The 23,778-nt window shown below is 44.4% G+C and overlaps 1 protein-coding gene across 1 annotated transcript in view; it reads left to right on the forward strand.

Annotated features, from left to right (window-relative positions):
- Nucleotides 1–21,924, forward strand: part of plcd3b (phospholipase C, delta 3b) — a 43,736-nt gene extending 21,812 nt beyond the window's left edge. The window contains exons 4-16 of the mRNA XM_080747869.1: nucleotides 1,585–1,816; nucleotides 4,261–4,390; nucleotides 5,248–5,473; nucleotides 6,094–6,295; nucleotides 6,744–6,888; nucleotides 8,621–8,773; nucleotides 12,025–12,141; nucleotides 14,396–14,552; nucleotides 16,146–16,262; nucleotides 17,061–17,239; nucleotides 17,758–17,893; nucleotides 19,744–19,893; nucleotides 20,402–21,924. Coding sequence (XP_080603995.1) covers nucleotides 1,585–1,816; nucleotides 4,261–4,390; nucleotides 5,248–5,473; nucleotides 6,094–6,295; nucleotides 6,744–6,888; nucleotides 8,621–8,773; nucleotides 12,025–12,141; nucleotides 14,396–14,552; nucleotides 16,146–16,262; nucleotides 17,061–17,239; nucleotides 17,758–17,893; nucleotides 19,744–19,893; nucleotides 20,402–20,610 — 2,153 coding nt within the window. The 3' untranslated portion in view covers nucleotides 20,611–21,924. The remainder of the gene's footprint in view (nucleotides 1–1,584; nucleotides 1,817–4,260; nucleotides 4,391–5,247; nucleotides 5,474–6,093; nucleotides 6,296–6,743; nucleotides 6,889–8,620; nucleotides 8,774–12,024; nucleotides 12,142–14,395; nucleotides 14,553–16,145; nucleotides 16,263–17,060; nucleotides 17,240–17,757; nucleotides 17,894–19,743; nucleotides 19,894–20,401) is intronic.
- Nucleotides 21,925–23,778: the final 1,854 nt, after the last annotated feature.

Raw genomic sequence — 23,778 nt, forward strand, 5'->3', positions numbered from 1 at the left:
TGTGTGTGTGTGTGTGTGTGTGTGTGAGTGTGAGTGTGCGCGCGCGTGTGTGTCAGAGGTCAGGCCAGTATTTGCCAGTTTTGTTTTTGCAAAAGGCGGAAAATCTAATTCCCTCTGCACATCTGGGCCAGAGAAATCTGCAACACAGCAATTCATTATTATTACTGCAAATTAGACTCATTTCAAAATCCTCTGCTCTGCAGCTTTGCTCTCACTCTCCGCCCCCCCATTGGCCCTAGCCTAGTAAACGACCAACTTCCGTTCTCCAGGAGGATTCCAGAAGATTGCGAGAAACAAATGAAATGGTTTCCGGAAGAGGGCGGGTGTGAGGCTACATTGGCCCCCCAATATCACTGAATATTATGTGACCTTTGAGTAGCCGCCTGTGTGTGATTAAGTGACTCAGTACCACACTGCCTTACTGTAGTGTAAACAGACTCACACCTGCACAGAAGGCTGGTCAAGGAACCATGTCAAGTTTGTGCAGTAATTACCACTGGTGTGTTTTCAATAGCCAGGGAAACCATAGCCTCGGAAACCCAGGCTTCATTTGGCGATCGGAAGAAAATGAAGCCTGGGCGAGCGCGTTATGATCACTGTTGGAGGAAGTGTAGAATTTCCCTAACCAATCAGAGTGCAGAGAACGTCACACCGAATGTGTTGACGTCATGACGCAGCAGCGTTCTCTGCGCTGAGCAGAGCAGCAGAGGGGGGAGGGGGGAGGAGAACACATGCTATTGGTCGGAGACTTGCGGTGAGACTCGCCGCGCCCGCCCATCTGCCTACACGAACACTAGGCTAACCGCGTTAGCCTAGTGTGGGGCCGGCTTAATGGAAGGGCTTTAGGAGCTGCAGCATGGGGGGAATGAAAGAAGACTCAAGTATCGTCGCAAAAGGGCCGACATTTAGAAGCAAAGGCTGCTGAAGGAACGCTAAAACTGAAATCCGTCTGCGAAGCATCTCTGTTCTTGTATATTTTCCGTGCTGCGTGTAGTCAGTGTACAAGTCATGTTAGTGCGCTTCCTGTGAAATAATCATCTCTCTCCCTTCTTGTTCCCTCTATACCAGTTTTGATTTTGACAGGAAATTTAGAATTAGTTTTACTCATAGTCTTTTGAATAACAAGTCATTCCGTTTTAGTCATATTTTAGTTAGTTAGACTGCTATTTTCAGAGACCCGAGCACAACTAAACATAAAATGACTTGTCTTTTAGTTCTCTACTCCACTAGTCCCTCCCTAACATTTTAGCCTAGCTTTATGTGTTGACCAACATTGTCAATATGTTTAGTCATAATTTAGTCATCATAGCTTTAGCTTAGTTTCCATTTCATTTTTATTTCGGTTTCGACAGTGAAATACGGTAGTCGACAAACACGTTTCGCAACGGTTTCTGTCCACGTAATCAGCACCGCAGCAGAGCAAGAGCAAAGGCTCAGAAGATGTCATGTCATCTCTCGTCCTGTGTAATAACAATCTCTCTCCCCTCTTGTTCCCTCTCTCCTCCTCTCTCTCTCTCTCTCTCTCTCTCTCTGTGTTCTCCTCTCCATTCCCTCCCATGTCGTGAACACGCCGCCCAACCACAGTCTCGGTAACGGAGGTGGAGTGTGTGCGCGAGGGCTGCCTGTCGGAGACGCTGCGGCGCGCGGCGGCGGGCTCGGTGCCCGAGGGCCGCTGTCTGACGGTGGTGTTCAAGGGCGCCCGCAAGAGCCTGGACCTCCTGTGCCAGAGCCAGGAGGAGGCGCAGCGCTGGACCCGCGGCATCCGCACGCTGCAGGAGAGGGTGGAGAACATGAGCCACAAGGAGAAGCTCGACCAATATCCTTCTTGGACCTGTTTGATTTTTTGACAGCAAATCTGGATTGAGTTTGAGTCGTGGGCTCTATTTTGATTGGCTTAAGTACCAGCTCTTATGCCTTAACTTAAAGGCCTGAGTGTCCATACTGTCTCCGACCACCAAACGTTTCGTCGAAGAAGTTCTGACTTTCCGACCTGCAGCTTTCCGAAATCTATTTCGGGGTAATGCTTTTCAGAAGATGCGAGTGAAGTCATTTTGTAGTTGAACCATTAACCTTCCCGACAAAAAGTTTGGCGGTTGGAGACAGTATGGACAGGCCTTAAAGTTAAGCCATAAGAGCTGGTTTTAGTCATATTTTAGTCGCCTGAAATGATTTGCATTTAGTCTAGTCTTAGTCGACAAAATAGATTTTCGTAGACTACATCTACAGTTGATTACAAAAAAGAAAAAGAAAAAGACGATCTACAAGCGCACAATGCGCCACACGGCAACGCGTCGTTTGTGAGCATGTAGATCTGCTATTTTCAGAGCGCAACAGCAGAGCACAACCAAACATAAAACGACTTGTCTTTTGATTGGAGCGTTTCGTTTTCCCCTCTCTGCCATTCTTTTTTCCATCTGCTGTCCTGCCCATGCCTTTGTATTAGAAAAGAAAGGCTACGTCTATGTCTCATCTCAAACATGGGACGGATACCGATTACAAGCCTCCGTAGATGCTATGAATGTGCACAGTGTGTGACTGTGGGTGGGTGAGAAGCTGGGCGGTGCTGAAAGGTGAGCTCTGTCAGCTCTCCCTCAGCACTCTGCCACTGGGTTTAGACACACACACACACGCACGCACGCACGCACGCACGCACACACACACACACACACTAGGGATGGGACGATATGAAAATGTCATATCACGATTATTGTGACAAAAGAAATCGCGATTTGCGATATTATCGCGATAATCAAAATCCATTATCCCGGGGCGGAACATTTGCCAAAACATAGCAGATCTACAAGATGCGTTGTGAGCTTGTAGATCGACTATTTTTTGGCAAAGCCATTTGATAGAGAGTGAAAAAATGACGTATATATTAAGTACGTATATTATAAGTACATTTTACCAATTATAGAGGGTTTATGTTGTACCGGATATGCAGCTCGGTAAATAAAAGGTGAATTGATCCCAGTGCATGACGGAGGACAATATCACGATATGTTAAATCTCCACGATACGATTATCGCGAGTGTTTTTTATCACGATAAACGATAATATCGCTTATCGTCCCATCCCTAACACACACACACACACATGCACACACGCGCACACACATAACACGCATGTTCAGCAGACTCACTCATGCGTACTTGGGAGCTGATGAGGAGTAATTCAGTGGTTCACTGCACTGGAGTGGACAGTAGTCCCATTCTCAAGAGCACCTTGATGGTAGTGAATGAGGGAGTGGGAGGGTGAATGTTGCTCTTTCACTTTCCCCCAAGGCAGAGTTACACTAGCCTAGCTCAGCTATACCATCATCCACCCATGTTAAAGCAAGGAGGGGATGTCTCTCTCGCAGCATGTCTCATGTGAGCACATCTCATTCTCCATGCAGCAACAGATAACATGGGTCTTTTTGCATACTGAGGGCTCCTGGGTAGTGCATTCCCAAGGTTTCTGTCTTTGAATAGGAATGTCCCCCGCTGTGTTTAGCTGATAAGTGGGTATACTGTAAACAATGACAGTGACTCCCCCCTCCCCAGCTCCCCTCCACCCCTGGTTTTTGTTACCTCCTCCCATGAATTTCTTCTGAATAGGAGAACCTCCAGACTCTATACTGCAGTTATTTAGCTGCATTAGTATAGAGTCTGGCCAAGCCAGGCTAGAGTTACACAGCTGGGATACAACCTTTTGGCTACAAGCCGGAAGGTGGCCGGTTATATCTCTTCTTTTTTTTTTTATCCCACGGTTTTTGCAACCCATTTTTCTCACCCGTTGACTACCTAACCTGTAGTCCTGATTTCCGCTCTCCCCCTGCCGCGCCAGGGGACATTGGGGAGCACCTGGCTGGCTAGGGGGAGGTGGCCGGTTATATAACTTCTTTTATATACTTCAGCTCAGCATTTACCACAACCATTATTCAGATTAACCACATATAATTTATTGCAATGATATTTACCATTTACTGCAACGATATTAGTTTGGCGGTGCAGCTCTGCTGTGATATTACAGAATACCTGCTCGAACATGAGACAGAATCTGATATCAGCTTGAACGAGAATCGAACGTGAAGTGACTTGTGGGTGTGTGAATGAATTAACTTGTTAGCGAATGAATGAGGAGGGGGGGGGGGGTCCGGGGTAGAAGCAATCAACACAATCCTGCCTTCCGCAAATAAAAGCACTTCCGCAGGCTGCATTTTTAAGACTCCGCCATCTATCTCTTAAGCTTTCTCTCCTTGACTCCGTGCGTGTCTACCTGGATCCATGCCTACCTGAGCCGAGCCGATGTGAACCGCGACGGCAAGATGAGCTACGAGGAGGTGCAGGCCCTGCTGAATATGATCAACATCGACGTGAGCGAACAGTACGCACGCAACCTCTTCCAGGTGGGCCTAGTGTACAAAACACACACACACACAAGCACCTTCATCATTTTACACGCGGCGTTTGAGCATGGAAGCAATGGAAGCATAGAGGGCGCTTTTTGTTCAGTTTCCACAGCTGACCCCACTAGCCCTCATAGCCATAGAGCAGAGCCCATAAGCATCGCTTTTATGCTTGTCGCGTTCAGATATCCCCCCCACCCCGAAACATGATTTACAACACTATGGAGGCTTGTATTTGGACAACCAAGGCATGGATGTGTTCGTAATGACGAATAATAACACAATTTGTGAAAACAAAAAAGAAAAGAAAAAAGATGATAATCACTTTTTACCTCAACAAGTCATTTGGGATCAATATAAGTAGAGAAAATGAGCCTACAGTATGTGTTATAAAACAGTTTGTACTCCTGGCAAATGAACAAATGGACTGTACATTCAGCACCCTTTTATGAGATAAATACAGCACACTGTGAACCAGAATAGAACTTCCATGCTTTACTGCAGCGGTTCTCATCCAGTGGTCCGGGGACCAGCAGTGGTCCTTGAGGGGGTTCCAGGTGGTCCCCAGCTAAGTGATGGAGATTTGATAACCAAATGGACCCTCATAGATCTTTAACCCTTCAGAGCGTAAAATGAAACCAAATGGACCCTTATGTGTCCATTTGGTTTCATTTTACACTCTCAAGAGTTAAATTATTGTTAAACGCCTGCATTACTTGATTTACAAGAAGTTTACACAGTTAGAGAAGGCAGAAGAATTGTTATTTTGCCCGTGATCTCTCCCGAGAAATCAATTAGAGGACAACAGTAACGCCCCTCAACACCAACCCCTCCCCCTCTCCCTTCCGCTCCGACAGAAGTGCGACCGGTCGGCGGACGGCCGCCTGGACCACGGCGAGATCGAGCTGTTCTGCCGCGAGCTGCTGCGGCGGCCCGAGCTGGACGCCGTGTTCGCGCGCTACTCGGCCAACGGCTGCGTCCTCTCCACCGCCGACCTGCGGGACTTCCTGCGGGACCAGGGCGAGGACGCCTCGCTGGTCCACGCGCAGAGCCTCATCCTCAGCTACGAGCTCAACGAGTGGGGTACGACAGCAGGGCATTAACGACTTGTGATTTTCGCAAGTCGACTTGACTTGAGTTGAAGTCGACTTTATGGTTTGATGACGTCATCGCATCATACACGACCCCTCCAGTTATTTTGGGGGGTCCCCAGATGATTAACTTAATGTGAAACATTGTTTTCTCACTCAACTGTAAACAAACCAACATAAAGTTTAAGCGTATAGAGGGTATCTTCACATTTCTAAAGTGCCAATTTAAGGACTTTTTAATACCTCTAAAATTGTCCAAATTGTCAAATATATAAGGCAGAAATTGTGAAAATAGCCGATCTACATGCCGGAGCGTGTACCGGTAGATCTGCTATTTTCACAATAGAAAGGTTTTTTTTTTTCTTCTTTTTTTTTTTTCATCTTCGACGTTCAACTTTCTCTGGTGGGAGTCGACTTTTTCGTTACTGCCCTAGTACGACAGTGGTTTTATTACTTGCGCAAGCAGAGCGTGCAAGTACAGATCCTTCTCGAAAAATGTGAATATTGTGTAAAAGCACATAATCAGTAAAACCTAAGAATGCTATCTAACTTTCATGTATGGTCATTTTACCAACTTATTGACTCATGGTGTTTGTCTCTGGCCCAGTGCAGCCAAGAAGAACGAGTTCATGACACCCAACGGCTTCACCCTCTACATGCTGTCCAAGGAGAACTGTGTGTTCGACCCGGAGCACGGCAGGGTCTACCAGGACATGAGCCGCCCGCTGTCCCACTACTTCATCTCCTCCTCGCACAACACCTACCTCACCAAGGACCAGCTCACCGGGGACAGCAGCATTGAGCCCTACATCAGGTACTGTAATGCAGTGGTTCTCAACCTGTGGGTCGGCGGGTCCCCAAATTATTTTTGGGGGCCCCCAGATGGTTAACTTAATGTGCAACATTGTTTTCTCACTCAACAACAAACAAACCAAAATAACGTTTAAGTGTATAGAGGGTATCTGCACATTTCTAAAGGACTTTTTAATACTTTTAATACCTTTTAATACCTCTAAAATGACAAATTAAACATTGGCCAAATTGTCAAATATTAGAGGCAGAAATTGTGAAAATTGCGAGGCGTTGTGAGCATGTAGATCTGCTATTTTCACAATAGAACCGTGTTATACAAAATGTAATGCCTCAACTCTTAGTGCTCGTCAGGGTGGGGTGGGTCCCCAGTTAAAATATGATTATTTTGGGGGTCCCGACCCACATGTTGAGAACCACTGCACTAACTGTTGCCGTCCTGTCTCTGCCAGAGCTCTGAAGCACGGCTGCCGCTGTGTGGAGCTGGACTGCTGGGATGGAGACCGAGGAGAGCCGGTCATCTACCACGGACACACACTGACCTCCAAGGTGCCCTTCGTGGAAGTCATTCAGACTATCAACGAGTACGCCTTCAAGGTGAGTACTGCCTAGAAACAAGACGAGAAGGAAATGACACAAGTGACGCCATTTTCTCTACCACTCGATTCCAGCGGGCAGATTCGTCGCACTCGGTGGCGAACTCACGCCGGAAGTAGGATGAAATGCATGGCAGAGAATGGAGCCGGCTGGATCAGCTCATGAACAAAAACTATTTATGAGCGACTGAGATCTTTGTCACAGGGACGTGCTGGGCCCCTGATTCAGCCCGGGAAAAAGAGTTGGAGAGGCCCTCATTGCGTGCTATAGAGAGAGATCTCTCTCTATAGCGCTGCTGCTACTCAAAGATTTGCCATTTCAGATCATGACAAGTGACAAGCCAGTGGGCCAATTACTGTACATGAGTTATATTTCGTCGTTGACGGGTGGAAACCTTGTATGACCAAAACCGTTTGTTTTGTGTTTATCATTTTAAAAATGATTTAAACTAGTGAAAACAGCCGATCTACAAGCACACAACGCGCGAGGCGTTGTAGATCTGCTGTTTTCACTACTTTTGTGCAACGGCCTTATATGATGGAGCAGGGCTTTGCTTTGCATTTTGTTGAGGGATCTAAACAGCGGCAGGGATCGTTTCTGTCTCGGAGCTATCGCGAGATTTGGTTTCCAGACAGGGAATGGTGGAGAGTCTCGCGATACTCGCTAGTTCAGAAACATACTTTGTGCTCTTTAGATGCCTCTGTAATGTTATACAGCGTACACACCGAAAAGCAACACAGCAGAAAACAATGTGTGACATGTTTTCTTTTATATTCCTGTGTTCCTGTGTGAGTATTTTATAAAGGTCTCTCTCGTTCAGAATTTCTTTTTTTTGTTTGTTCATGAGCTGTCCAGCCGGCTCTCATGTTTAATGTCTAATGTTATTCACCGAACTTGGTGTGTATTTGCCACCGAGGGCGATGAATCTGCCGGGCAAGGATTGCAGGGTAGAGAAAATGATGTTGGTGTAATTTACTTCTCGTCTGTTTCTAGAGTACAGATAGCTATAGGCGCACAGCAGCCATATTGGAGAGAAGTTGGGTCTCTTCTCGCTTCCTTCAAAGGTGTTACCAATGATACTAATGAAGGCTCTCCAGGGGTTGACACTAACGCCTGCCCGACTGCCCGGGGCAGGTAAATAATATGGTCGGGCAGGTGAAGTTTTCTACAAGGTTGCCCGACCGGGCAAGTGCCCATTTTGAGTAACATAATATAAGATAATGTTTCGTTAGCCTACTTGAACGCTGAACGGGGCTAATATTAGACTAGTGTTCCGCCTCTCTCTCGCGCGCTCTCTCTCTCCCCCAGTCCCTCTCTCCCCACACACACTGAACGAACGTTGTGCAGTGGGATAGTTTGCTGCGACATGAGCTCCCTTGAAAACCACTATTCTACAAGCTCACATTATGCTAAAAAAAAGATGTGCATCGGACACGATGAGCGCTCAGCTGCAACTAATTAGAAATCGTGCGATGCAAACCCGTAAAAGCAACATGCCTCATTGTGCGAACATGAAGTGACTGCTAATGCTATGGAGAAACTAGTCTTTAGCTATGAGTTCTCTCAATCCCCAAAACAGGCGCAGGAGTAGCGCTACCTGTAGAGGACGAGATCAAAGACTTTTATGATCAGTAAAAACTGCACGTCATAATTCCTTTAACATGGCTGACTTCTGTATGATGATAGCAGCTCTCCCTGTAATGGAAGTGACGGTGCTCCCCTCTCCCCGCAGGCGTCCCCCTACCCTCTGCTCCTGTCCCTGGAGAACCACTGCTCCGTGGAGCAGCAGAGCGTCATGGCCCGCCACCTGCGTTCCATCCTGGGAGACAAGCTGCTCAGCAGGCCCCTGGACGGACTGCAGCCCCACTGCCTGCCCTGTCCTGAGGTAAGGAGCCTATAGGAGCGACATGCTTACTAGTGATGTGTCGTTCATGAGTGATTTGTTCATAAGAATCGAATCATTAGCGAGACTCGTGAACGATTCGTTCAAATCCCTGGAAATGTAATGTGTCGTTCACACTTTCGTTCACACCCCCGCCCCCTCCCCTCAATAGCCCCCGGCACACAGGACGGGAGGGAGGGCTGTACTTTGCGACCAGGCCTGGAATTTTCATTTTAGGGGCAAGGACACTTGGCCTTTTGTGTTGTCCATTTTTTGAGGGCACAAAGGCCAAATGCCAGGGCAGAAAGGCCATCAAATAAAACATGAATTTAGTCCATTGAAAGAATGTGTTGAATTTAAGGGTTAGGGATGATAACCTAATCTGCAGTGAAATAGATAAATGATGGTATTTACAATCTGATCCATGCTCAGCCCTGCACCAATCAAAGTCACTGGATTGGTTTAAAGATGGGGACTGGGGGAGTTAAGATTTCAGAATCTCAACCAAAAAAAAACACTGTTGGCTATGTGAAAAGAAAGAGACACCGGTGTCTACAGTCTACATATCGACCAGAAAGAGACAGAGGAGAAAGTGGTACAGTCATCTGGGGCATTAAGGCCACTGTGGCCTCAGGTCATGCCATTGGTTTGAGGGGCAGAAGGCCAAACTGAGGGGCAACGGCGGCCATGGCCTTCATGGCCTCCATGAAATTCCTGCCCTGCTCGCGACTTAATAAAAACGCTCCTGCGATTGTGTTTTTCACAGGACGAGCACGCTATGAACGAATCATTTGAACGAATCATTTGAACGGATCATTGCCGTGAACGTGAACGAAATGATTTGTTCGCTGAAATGAAAGGGATTGCCCATCACTAGTGCTTACATAGATCAGTGGTTCTCAACCTTTTCAGTCCGCCACCCTCTAAATAATCATATTTTAACTGGGGACCCCCCTCCCCAGCCTAAGAGCACTAAGAGTTGAGGCATAACATTTTGTATAATGGTTCTATTGTGAAAATAGCCGATCTACATGCTCACAACGCCTCGTAACGATCGGCTATTTTCACAATCTCTACCTCTAATATTTGACAATTTGGCCAATTTGTCATTTAGACATTAAAAAGTACTTACTTAAATTGTCGCTTAGGAATGTATACACGTTCCTCTATACACTTAAACTTTATGTTGGTTTGTTTACTGTTGAGAGAAAACTGGGGACCCCCCAAAATTATTTGGGGACCAACTAAGACCTGATGGAGATTCTAAAAATGTCTTCTAATCCTAACATAAAAAAATAGATATAGAAACGTATGTCAAACTTCTTCATGTCAAGGACCCCTAGAATCATATGCATTTGACTGCGGACACCCATCTAAAAATATTTTGTTCCGGGGACCCAGAAAAAGAAAGAATTGACTTACAAATGTTCGCTTTATTGTATATATTCAAAGATTTGCACACATGTTCAGCTCACTATGAGCTAGTTTAAGAGAGATCACATCACTAGGTGAGCTGGATTGTAATATTCTGCCGTGTGGGAGCTTGTCTCCGGGAGACGGTGAGTTTGGACAAGGTTAAAAATAGCTGATGACTCACAGGCTGTGGGAATGTCAACCTGAATGTGTCCATTTCACATCCAGAGATTCTCCCCTGGTGGAGATGCAGCCACAGGACATTTTGATTTAGTTTGATTTAGTCTTTTGAATAGAATTTGGTTCCAGTCAAATTTTTGTCATCTGAATTGTTTCTGTTTTAGTCTAGTTTTAGTCGACTAAATATGATTTTAGTTAAGTGGTTGATTTGTCAACAAAAATGTATTTTGGTGGGCCTTGATGGCGTCGTAATTCCAAATTTTACATGTGGTGGTTGTGTGCTGAAAATAGCCGATCTATAAGCTCACACAACACGTCGCGCTGCAACGTGTTGTGAGCTTGTAGATCTGCTATTTTCAGAGCGCAACAGCCGAGCACAACCAAACACAAAACGACTTGTTTTTGGTTCTACTGGATCTCTTCTCTTCTCACTCCCTCCCTTTCCGATCACCAAAATAAAAGCATGGGTTTCCCTAACATTTTAATTAGTCTAGTTTATAGTTGTTGATGAAATTCTCAATATATTTACTATTTATTCATAGTTTTAGTCATCATTGTTTACTTTTTATCTCCTTCTTATTTAGTTTTCATCGGTGAAGAGAGGTAGTCGACAAACATTTTTAGTCATCATTTTCGCAAAAGAACAATCGCAAAATGCAATTTAGCTGGGATTAGATGTGAAGGAGATGGCAGACTGTTTGTGTTGGAGAGTGCTTCTGGGACCATCTGCTATTCAGTCAGTGTCCCACTTATTCCAAATTTAGCACATACTCGGAACCTATGGTCTGTGTGTGGGTATGTGTGTTAGCTGTGTGTGTGCGCACGTGTGCGTGCGTGTGTGTGATGTGCCCCAGTAGCAACACTCCCATGAGGCCACTGCACAATGTCATTTCTTTATTTGTGTGTGTGTGTGTGTGTGTGTGTGTGTGTGTGTGTGTGTGTGTGTGTGTGTGTGTGTGTGTGTGTGCGTGCGTGCGTGCGTGCGTGCGTGCGTGCGTGCGTGCGTGCGTGCGTGCCTATCCTGAGTCTATCGTGAGTGTCTATCCTTCCTGCAGCTAATATTGCATACTACTGGGCCAAACATTGTCATATGTCTTGTACACAACAACACAACCTGTGCCTGTGTGTGTGTGTCTGTCTTGGGCATAAATCTTGAATGGTCTCAAACTTGACATGTGTCTCTCATTTGACCCAGAGGTGTGCCCCCACCGAATGGCAATTTAACCGGACGAACGGTTTCTGTGAACCAAAAATCACAAATATCTGCAATATATATATATTCAGTTACTATTGTTAACCAGAACAACTAAAAGGCCATTTTGTCCATAATTTCGGTTCATTTTAGTTTGTTTGGTAAACACACAATACAGTTTCAGTTAGTTATTAAGTTAGTGTGGTTGCTATAGGCAACAAACTATTGTATTAGGTCCAATATTATAATTCTTTTGCCAGCAAAGTGATTCTGTATTTTGTAAACTTTTTGAGTAATGCCACAACAGAAAAAATGTAAACTTTTGGTCATGCTTCTCATCGTTATTTTGTCAGTTTTAGTTAACTATAATAACCTTGGTGTGTGTGTGTGTGTGTGTGTGTGTGTGTGTGCGTGTGTGTGTGTGCGCGTGCGTGCGTGCGTGCGTGCGCGTGCATGTGTGCGTGTTCAGGACCTAAAGGGGAAGATCCTGGTGAAAGCCAAGAAGGAGCAAGCGCCAGAGGAGGAGAGCTCGTCCAGCTCCTCGGACGAGGAGAGCAAAGCCACCACTAAGACAGCCAGCGCAAAGGTTTGGCACAACACAGCACCCTGTGGTCCCTGCATGGACATAGTTACAACACCCTGTGGTCCCTGGCCAGAGTCACCACACTGCAGTGGCTCCTAAAATGTTTAGGATGTCACAGACCTCCCAGTTTGGTTATGCCAGGGGCCTTCAATAGGGGGTCCGGGACCCCTAGAGCAGGGGTTTTCAAAGTGGGTGACGGGGCACCCTGGGGTGCCGTGACAGCAGTCCAGGGGTGCCGCGAGATCATTTGATAACATTTGGAATTTATTTGGACACTTGAAAAAATATTTAGTATAATTTTAAACTTTTTTTTTTCCACTTTTTTTTTTATCTCAACGTTTTCCTGGCAACATAATCACTAAAATATTGTACTGTAACCTTGTATCTCCAAGTTTCAAATGTGTGCCCTGCTTCATCATACAAGACTGTCGCACAAAACTAGTGAAAACAGACGATCTACAAGCACACAACGCCTCGCAATGCGAGGCGTTGTGTGCTTGTAGATCGGCTGTTTCGAGGCGTTGTGTGCTTGTAGATCGGCTGTTTTCACTAGTTTAGAACATTTTTAGATGATAAATACAAAATGAATGTTTTTGGACATATAAGGTTTCCACCCGACAATGACGATATGCTATAAATAGGCTATAAGGTGCTGGGAGTGAGAATTATAATGTAGGGGTGGCTCGGATTAAAAATATATTTATGGGGTGCCCTGAGACAAAAAGTTTGGGAACCCCAGCCCTAGGGGGTCCTCAGAGTTACTACAGGGGGGCCGCCAAATCTTTGTGTGATAGGATCATGTTTTTTTGCATTAAAAACTTGAACCCTAGCGTCCCTATTCTGAGTGGAACATTAGCCAACAATAGCAGGTTGTAGATCTGCTATTTTTGAAAAATTGTGAACATAGACCGTATGAACATATACCACGGCCACCCTGGATCACATGACCACATGGGGTGGCAGCCTGCATTACAAACCATTGTAAACAATGGAGAGATGGTCCCAAAATATGAGTTCTGTTCAACCAATTTCTTTTGACCAAATCGACAAATGGGCAGATGACAACATCAACATCCCCAAAAGGATTCAAAAGAAGGGTATATCCCACAATATTCATGGTAGTAGTTAGGTTGCAATATTACTCTGTGCAAAGACTTGCTACAGTATATGTGCAGAGTAGTGCTTGCTCTTCCATCATATTAACTTACTGTATCGTGATTTTTGCATATTAATCAGGAACAATCAAATAGTTAATATGATGGCGGAGCAAGCACTGCACAGATAGCAAGTCTTTGTACACGGTAAGGTTGCAACAAACTTACCTTGAATATCATTACCATGAATGTAATCAATCCAGTTACTGTAGCCCTTCTGTTTTTGGGGATGTTGATGTTGTCATCTGCCCATTTGTCAATTTGGTCAAAAGAAATTGGTTGAACAGAACTCATATTTTGGGACCATCTCTCCATTGTTTACAATGGTTTGTAACGCATGCTGCCACCCCATGTGGTCATGTGATCCAAGATGGCTGCGGTGTGAATAAGGTCTATTTCAGCAAGTCTTTGAATATTTTTGACCTGATTCTATAAATGTCTTCAAAATCCTTCTTCTAAATCAGTGGTTCTCAAACTTTTTCATGTCAAGGACCCCCGAAATTACATGCATTTGGCCATGGACCCCCATCTCAAAATATGTTGTTCCAGGGACCACCCAGAAGCAAATATTTGAGTTACAAATGTTTAAAAAGATATATAAAAGAAAAAAAGAAAAAAAACATGTTTTTCTTTTTTTAAATAGCAGATCTACAAGCTCGCTGTGAGCTTGTATATCTGCTATTTTTCAATAGTTAAAGCATTCAATAATTCACCCTTTGTCAAGTCCCGCCCACTGTCCCGCACCTCTTCACACCCATTGGTTGCTGTGTCTTGGTGGGACACTCCATCCACTACCATTGTAATTCAGTTGCTTTGTATTGTTATTCTGTGTGTTCAGTTCTAATTTCAAACTTGGTTTCTGTAAAATGGAGCTGCTCAGTGGCAGTATAGTGCCTCAGCATGTTTTTTAAATGTTTTATTTCTCCAAAAAATACGCTTTAGATAAAAAAGGCGGAACCAGGGCGGGACAAGGCAGATAGAGCCTGCTGGTTGGTCAGTCAGGGACCAACCAGAAGGCTAACAAAGGGTGAATTCTAGGCCTAAATGGGTTCCTCGTTTTAGCTGTTTTATATAAACGTGTGTTGTGTTGTGTGCGTCCCCAGCAGCCACAAATGTCCAAGCTGAGTGCGGAGCTGTCAGACCTGGTGGTGTACACGCGCAGCGTCACCTTCAAACACTTTGAGCACGCCGCCAGGCAGCCTGCCACCGACATGTCCTCCTTCTCTGAGAGTGACGCGCTGCGACACGTCAAAGAAAACGGTATACTGTTGTATGTGTGTGTGTGTGACTGTGACTGTGAGTGTGTGTGTGCGTGTGCGCGTGCGTGTGTGCGTGTGCGTGTGCGTGTGCGTGTGTGTGTGTGTGTGCGTGTGTGTGTGTGAAGTCAGCTACTGTAAGTGATCGCATTCTATCATATTGTACCTAGTGCGGGCTATCTGTACTTCTGTAGTCGTGTTTGCAGTCTATGTCTGAACTAGTCTGTTGGTAAAGCACAAACATGTCCAGTGCACTGCACACCACAGCGCGTCTCAGCGCGGCTCTGTCTGGCATTCGTGTCGGTGTCTCCCCTCCCCTCTGCCTGCTTGTGAGTGACCGAGGAAGATTCAGCTCAGCTCTAGGTGCATAAGATAATGCAAAAGAACGGAGGAACGCACCGTGTAGTTACTGAATTTAAAAAAGAGTGTACTCATTACTGAAAAAAAGTTACAGTAATTGATTACTTTGTAACGCATTAGTCCCAACACTGTGTGTCAGTGTTGATTTTGACAGTAAACTTGATTTAGTTTTAGTCATTTTTATTTTATTTTTATTTTTATTTTATTTGATCAATTCAAAGGAAGACAAAAAAAAACAGCATAGGGCGCAGAGAGAGAGAGAGAGAGACTTATGAGTATGAGTGAAAGAGTGAACAATTAAAGCGTTAATATGTGTGTTTGTTATGTTTAGCTACTATCTTAATGAGGACCAAAGGGATATACTGTAGTAAAAAGAGAAAAATAATCATCATTTTTCTGGTCCCTATGAGGAAAGAGATGATGTTTGTATCGAGGAAAGATTGTTAGGACAGGCAGTTATTAGTTAGTAATAGGCATTTAGGGGTCAAGCACCATTTTAAGTTTTCATGTCATACTACCGTGTCACACAAAAGTAGCAAAAATAGTACCAATCTCCAAGCTCAAAAGACACGGTTAACAGTGCTCAAATAAGGTTCACCATGTTTCTTTCACTGCCATGTGATGTGGTTTCCTAGATGTCTCTTCATCAGTGGTGGAAAAAGTACTCAAGGGGTATTTCACTTTCAAAAAAACTTTTGGTAATTTTATCATCTAATCAGGCTTTTATGAATACCCTGAACAGTTTTTAATTTGCTTGATTGAATATTTAGATATTTGATGTAAATGTTACCAGGCCCTCCAGGCCCAGGGCCTCTCCCCACACACACCCATTGTAAACTTCAAACTTCATTTAAACCATGATAGATTCATTAAAAACACCCATTATTTTTTCTGGTGACTCATAATACCCTACTAATACGTGAGCAGGCCGTGTTTTTTCGATAACCTTTTTCATTTATTTTTAATAATTATTTTTATTGTATTTCATTTTTTCCATTTTCCCAAATAATTATTACAAATAAATGAAAAAAGTTACCGAAAAAACACGGCCTGCTCATGTATTAGGAAGGTAAAATGAGTATCCAGAAAAAATAATGGGTGTTTTTAATGAATCTATCGTGATTAAAATGGAGTTTGAAGTTACAATGGGTGTGTGTGTGTGGAGAGAAGCCCTACCACTGCTCCCTGTTGAAAGTGGAATATCCCTTTAAGGCCTTCCCTCCATGTCCCACTCCAGGGGTGCTGTTTGTGCGTCACAACAGCCACCAGCTGAGCAGGATCTACCCCTCTGGCCAGCGCCTGCAGTCCTCCAACTACAACCCCCAGGACATGTGGAACGGAGGCTGCCAGATCGGTGAGAGATCGCACTGAGACAATGCCAAATAATGTGCAAATTTGCCTTCCTGTGTTTTTTTTTTTTTTTTTTTTTTTCAAAAGGCCCAACTGAAATACACTGATATAATGACATCATAAGATCATCCCCTTCCCTATATACCCAACACTTTGGGTGTGGCTAACTTCAGCTAGGTCATAAAAAAAACATAATTTTAACACTTTCTGTGCACCTTTTTGGAAAAATCCTAGTATAATCATATCATGGCATCCCATCTTTAAGAAATTCTGAAGATTTTTAGACAGGTCTCTCTTAGAATCACCTAAGTATCCCAAACTTGTTTTAACATGGGTGGATTGTTTAGCTGTGCTAGGCTAGTCACACTCCACCTCAGCCCATAGCACTTACCGTAACAGTTGCCCTGCCTCGGTGACTGTACAGGCTTATGCAAAGGATAAAATGTAAATTTAGAATTTTGATATAGACCAGCCTGCTCACTCCGTACCGTGATTTGTTTTGTCTCTCCGCATCACAGTCTTGAAATGATTCAGTTGACTCGTGTTTCTGAACGTCAGTTGTGACGTAGGCGACGTCGTTGCTGATTGGATGTTGTTCCAACAAATCAGAATAGGGTTGGGGTAGGTACGTAATCAGCCAGCCAATACACACTGATGTATTTGTCCCGCCCGCACCACAGACCAATCGGAAGTTGCGGTTGTGTTCCGGCCACATTCTATGTCCCACCTCCCCTTGGCTGGCACCCAGGCTAATAGAGCGTCTGCTAAATGCCTAAATTGTGAATTGTCCTTCTCTCTCCAGTGGCGCTGAACTTCCAGACGCCCGGTGAGCAGATGGACCTGAACCAGGGGCGCTTCCTCCCCAATGGGCTGTGCGGTTATGTCCTCAAACCTCCCTTCATGTGCCAACCTGACACCAAGTTCAACCCGGAGAATGTGGGCGGAGGGCCCGGCCACAGTCCTGTCATGCTCACCATACGGGTAAGACAATGGTAAATGGTGTATTTGTATACCGCCTTTATCCAAGGCGCTTCACAGAGATTGTGCATTACATTCACCCATTCACGCACACATTCATACACCGATGGTGGAGGAAACCATGCAAGGCACCAACCTGCTCACCGGGAGCAACTAGGGTTTCAGAGACTTGCTTTTTCGAAAATATACCAAATCGTGACACCACTAGCCTTATCAGCCGACGATGCCATCCCTGACTTCAAAATGGAAATAGCAGGAAGGACACCTGCGGCTTATAGTCAAGTGCGGCCTGTATATGTACACAATTGTTTTTCGTTCTAAATTTAGCTGGTGCGGCTCATATTCAGGTGCGGCTTATAGTCCAGCAATTACGGTATACCGGTACGTTTTCTTTTTTGTAGGAAGAGAAAATGGGATTATTACTCGAGTCGAGACTCATTAAAAATTGGTCCGTGACCCACAAGTGGGTCCTGACCCACTGTTTGGGAACCCCTGCTCTACACCACTGCTCTTGTCCCCAGGTGATCTCGGCCCAGCAGCTGCCCAAGCCAGAGTGGGACAAGCCCAGCTCCATCGTGGACCCCCAGGTGTGGGTGGAGACTCACGGCGTGCCCATAGACAACAACAAGAAGATGACCCAACGCGTCGATAACAACGGTGAGACACCCATTGCCGTTGATTTGGACGGCTTATTTTGATGCCATATTTTAGTCGTCTGAAATGTTTGGGTTTTTAATCTAGTTTTAGCCCACGAGATTATTATTATTTTTGGGCTTTTATACCTTTGTTGGATAGTACAGTAGACTGACAGGAAACGGGGGGAGAGATGGGGAGAGACATGCGGCAAAGGTCGTCCGGATCGGGAATCGAACCGGCGACGCCGCCTGGCATCAATGCCTATATGCGCTTAGACCAGTAGGCCACAGGGCGCCCCAGTCCACAAGATTTTTGTCGACTAAATTTACAGTTGATTTGGTCGACCAAAAAAGGTGTTTTGGCGGGCCTTGGTGGCGTCGCGATGCTTGATTTTACACATGGTTGTGTGCTGAAAATAGCAGATCCACAAGCTCACAGTGCGTTGTGCTGCGACACATTGTGAGCTTGTAGATCCGCTATTTTCAGAGTGCGGTACCCGAGCGCAACCAAATTGCGGTACCCGAGCGCAACCAAATTGTCGAATAACATAAGAAAGAGGCAAACACATGGTCAAAACACCTCGCTTTGCGACATGAACCGACTGTAACTCTTTCGTCTCATCTCATTAGCTGAGGTTTAGTAGTAGCAGCCTAGTTCTGAACAGGTAACATTGATTTGAGGCCAGGGACATTCCTGCGTTTATTCACGCTGAACCACTCCTCCGATATGCTCTATCGCAGTGATTCTGAAAGTGGATTCCAGGGGGGTCCTTTAGGGGGGTCTAAATTGACCCATACAAGTCTGTAACTCTGACAGTGTACAAATAGAACCAAATGAACCCGTTAGGGTCCATTTGGTTCCATTTTGTACCCTGTCAGAGTTAAGGGGAGACCTTGACATTTGAAAATTGCTCTATTGGGGTTCACTTTCAAACCAGCAAACCTGGGTGTGATTAGTCAGCATTTTTTTCTAGGTCAGTAGTTTTTAACCTTTTTCATATCAAGGTCCACAGACCACTATTTTTAATGAGCCCCTCAAACCCAAAACTTAAAACATTTATTAATGAGCCCCTCAGACCCAAAACTTAAAACATTTAGTTATCTTTGGATAAGTTCACAATTCCATGCTGTATTGATGTGCTACGTGGCTATGCGTGTGGTTAGGGATAGGGTTAGAGATAGGGTTAGTAATGGGGAGTCAGAAGAAAGCAACGTTGTCTTGTGCATGTCGGAAACAACACGCACCTGTATTGATGTGGTGTCATAGGAGAGATAACAGTAAATTAAGTAATGCAGGAGTTTAACAATAATTTAACCCTTGAGAGCGTAAACCCTCTCTCAAGAGGTGCATTTACACTCATATAGGGACCATTTGGTTACCAACTCTCCATCATTTTAGCTAGGGACCACCTGGGAACCCCCTCAAGGACCACTGGTGTTCCCCGGACCTCTGGTTGAGAACCACTGGTCTATTGGGTTTCACTTTCAAACCAGCAAACCTGCGTGTGATTGGCAACCATGAATGGATGTTTTTGTTTTGTTTAGGTTTTCAAATTGCTCCAAACAAAAGTAAAAAGTACACAATATTTGAAAATAGCCGATTGTAGATCGGCTATTTTCAAATAGCCTAGGTATAAAGTAGGGCTAAATTGGTTTATGTATGTTTTATAATATTATAACTTATATCTGCAAAGTAACTAGTAACTAAAGTTTTCAAAAAAAAAGTACCATATTCGTATCCGAGATGTAGTGGAGTAGAATTAAAAGTATTGGAAATCGGAAAACAAATACAAATACCTCTAAATTGTACTTAGGTACAGTACTTAATTACTTAGTTACTTTACACCACTGGTGGTGGTTGCTGTGTTCCAGGCTTTAACCCCCGGTGGGACTGCACCTTTACCTTCACCGTCCACGTCCCTGAGCTGGCCCAGGTGCGCTTCATGGTGGAGGACCACGACTACACCTCCAGGAACGACTTCCTGGGCCAGTACACCTTGCCCTTCACCAGCATGCGGACAGGTGGGTGAAGTTGGGAGGGTGTTTGTAGGTCGTTTTTTGCAAAAAGGCAACTGGGTTAAGGCAGACCGAAGCTTGTGATTGGCTGCATGGAGTTGACGAAAGTCTGGGGGATGGAGATACACCTAAACCTAACCTTAACCCTAACCTCTGTAGAACTAACGCTGGTGAATGCTACCCTGGTGAATGCTAACCTGCCGACGCTGGTGAATGCTAACCTGGTGAAATGCTAACCTCCCGACGCAGTTGAATGCTAACTAACCTGGTGAATGTTAAACTGGTCGGACCAACGGTGCTTAACCCAGTTGCTTTTTTGATACACTTGGATAGCATAATGGTTAAAGTGGTTAAAATCTAGAGTTACACGGATGCGTTCCAGGCCTAAATGGCTAAATTAAGGTAATAAAAGGCTAGTCCCGAATTCTCCTTCAACTCTGAGATGTTATGAACTGAGATGTTATGAACTGAAACAGCTCTCCGTCCTGACCTTTTCCTCCCCCGACATTCCCAGGTTACCGCCACGTGGGTCTGCTCAAGCTCGACGGCTCCAGTCTGTCCCCCGCCTCTCTGTTCGTCCACGTCAAGGTGGCGCCCTGTCAAAGCAGCCCGTCCAAGTCCTCGGCCAAATCGCCGGCCAGGTCCCCGGTCCAGTCAGCGGCCAGGTCCCCTGTCCAGTCGGGAGCCAGGTCCCCAGCCAAATGTGCGGCCAAGAGGGCCTGATACCACACGCTCCCTCCAATAACAAGGAGTTTATGTCTGGTTTCACTCGGACGCAAACAATCTTTTCCTCAGCCTTGCAACGCGCATGTCTCCTCCGCAAAGCTGTCTCTCCTGCATGGGAAACCAAACATCCACCGCTCAACCAAAGGGAAATCTCCTTGACGTCGGAGATGTTTCAGAAGGCTTCTAGGCTGGCAGGGCTACTCTGCTACGCGTACCCCGTTTTTACCTCCTCCTCTCCTCAAAACCTCATCCCAGACAAACCCCCAGTGTAACCACAGGGATTTGAACCTGGATGGGGGACGGGGGACGGACACACTCATACGAATCCCCCCCCCCCACACTCATACGAATCCCCCCCCCCTCCCTAGGCCCCAAGGACATGTTTAAGCTTCTCGCATTCTGGCAGGGCGTACTCTGGCTACATCTCACCATAGAAAATCTGATCTTTAATTTAAAGAACCGATGTTCCGTTCCTGTGGAACGTGAAGTTGGGGCGTGATTGGCATTGGGAGAAGAATTAACACCAGCCATCAGTCAAGCACTGCTATCGGATATCTATCGGTAGAGGACGTCTTGGATTTCCGGGCCGAGACTTCCTCTACCATGCGTCTGTCATTGTTTACAGTCCGATTAGCATCTTGAGGAGTATCATGGAGTTGCCGACGTGTTCGACCGGGTTGTTTCAGAACAAGTAGCCAGTTTACACACAGTTAACGATCGATAGCCATGGGATTTGAGCATGTTTCAGTCTCTTTCGCTCTCCACACAGACTCTTTACCCGATAAATCCTGAATGACTGAGGTCATATAGAATCATTGTTTTCGTTTAAAAAAAAATAATTGTCAGTTTTTTCCGTGCGTCTGTGTGCAAAGCCCTTTACCCTATAGCCTTAGACACCTTCCATTTCAGGAGGAGGGAAATCTCTGTTTTTAACTACAATATTTATTTGAATTGAATAGCATAATGCCTGCTGTTTGGTGTCTCTTTTAACACATCTTATTATCTAGTGTCAAATCAGTGACAACAGTCTACTATTTATTAATACTGTTCTGGGCATGCATACTGTACTGACATTGGCATCAGATATCACACTAATACAGGGTCTGTCAGAATAGTTTGACCATTTAAAAAATATTCATACTGAAAGCCACATGAAGACACTAGGTATAGATTGCTTGTAGATCGCCTATTTTTGGCCAAGACATTTGATAGAGATTTTTAAAAGTTTAAAATGGTACCGGGTATGCAGCTCGGCAAATAAAAGGTGAATTGATCCCATTGCATGACGGAGGACGATATCACGATCAAATTAAATCTCCACTATACGATTATCGTTAGTGTTGCGGGGGGAGGGGTGGGTCTCGCACACAGCCCCCTTAGATAGACTCAGACCCACTCAGAAAACCGGTTCTGAGAATCAGTGATTGGGGAGGCAGCAGCAGTGGGTAGGCTCATTTCACACTTCTCACAATGAAACCGCACACAGACGATTTGCACGTTGAGAAAATGTGTATTTTGCTGTCTGTCAGCCTTGAGTAGCCTAAATTCGAAAGGAGGGGCTGCCTCTCCCAGGGGAGGCAGTCGTTACTCGAGGGGAGGTGAGTGCCTGTCCTTGCCTAACGTAGTTCCGCCGCTGTATCCCAGTGATAAAATACAGTTGTACTATGTGCTCTACTGTCTGGTTTGAACTTACTGTATAGAAGGAACCTTAAAGGGAAACACAAAGTGAAGGTGAGCATCTCCAGCATTTTTAACCGTCCATTACAAAACATTTTTTCACTGTCCAATGGAATTATTTTAAATTCTTGTACTGTAGACTGTGGTATAGATTAGAATATTCACTATAGAAGTCCTGACGTCACTGTAGCTAGATGGCGCGTTATTCGTTGGTATCATTCATATTTTATATAGCCTGTTTCTGGAGACATTTATCTGGAAAATGTCGGAAACTACACAACTCCGGGACACTTCCGGGTTTGAAATCACTGTTCCCTACCAGCCATGTTCATGGGAAATGTTTTTTGTTTGACTCGTTTCTAGCGTTTATTGTGTTACTCTTTGGGTAAATGTAGGCTATACATTTCCACCTTTAGTCGATGCTTCATATCCATATGAGTAAAATACACCGCTGATGTGGTGTGTTTTTGGAACACAGTTCTTATATGATGTGATCTAAGATTCCCCTATGCCATAGGGCCTATGGGGATAAAATAATAATAAGAACCTGGGTAATATCAAGGTTCAATATGGGCGCCATCTAGTGGCAGTGACGTTGGTGGTCTACAGGGTAGTGATTTATTTTAATCAGATTGCTTGTTTACTGTATAATATTGGCTCTGCAGTGAGCATGTTTTAGATATCCACAACTACTAATTATATTATATCTTTTTACTGTTGGTTGTCAGTGAAATCAGAACCACAAATCTGATATAATAGTTTAGCCATTTATAGTTTTGTATTTGTAAAATGATTCATGTAGGTCTAGTTCATGTAATACTGTAGCAATATGATATGCACTAAATAGATATGTTTGCCTTATAGCAGATTATATGATGTATGAAGTGTTTTTATAGCCTATGCTCGGTATAGTAGCAATAGTTTGTTATGTTATGATACCCCATGTCAATTATGTTCAACAGTGTACTGTGCAAGGAAGGATAACTTGAAGACAATCTTGAGTTTTATAGGAAAGTTTTATATTGTTTGAATCGATTTCCCAAAGATATTGAAAATGTATTTTCAATATTTGTACTGTATCTGTATACTACAGTAGTGTATTTTAATTTTTAGATCATTGTTTTTTATGTATACAGGTTTTTACTAAGCAGATCACTTTTTACCACATACATTTGTTGTTTTTTATGTAAAAGTTCGTTTTAAAAACAATATGATTTTTTTTCCAATTTCATCGTGACAAGAAATACTATGAATATTTAATGATGTTTATGTGACAAAGTTTTGTGACTTGAAGCATGTGTATTTATTCAACAAAGAAACTTGTTTGGGGAAGACCGTATTGCTTTAGAACACAGTAAATGCTCAGTTTTAATTTAAATCTGATAGTGAAAAATAAACCAAAGGGTCAATTTAAATTAACACTGAGGACGTAGTATTGGTACTGAGCTGTGTTGGGCAAAGTATATACTCTATATATATATATATATA

Source organism: Nannobrachium achirus (genome assembly GCF_963921795.1).
Source record: "Nannobrachium achirus genome assembly, chromosome: 18".
Lineage (NCBI taxonomy): Eukaryota > Metazoa > Chordata > Actinopteri > Myctophiformes > Myctophidae > Nannobrachium > Nannobrachium achirus.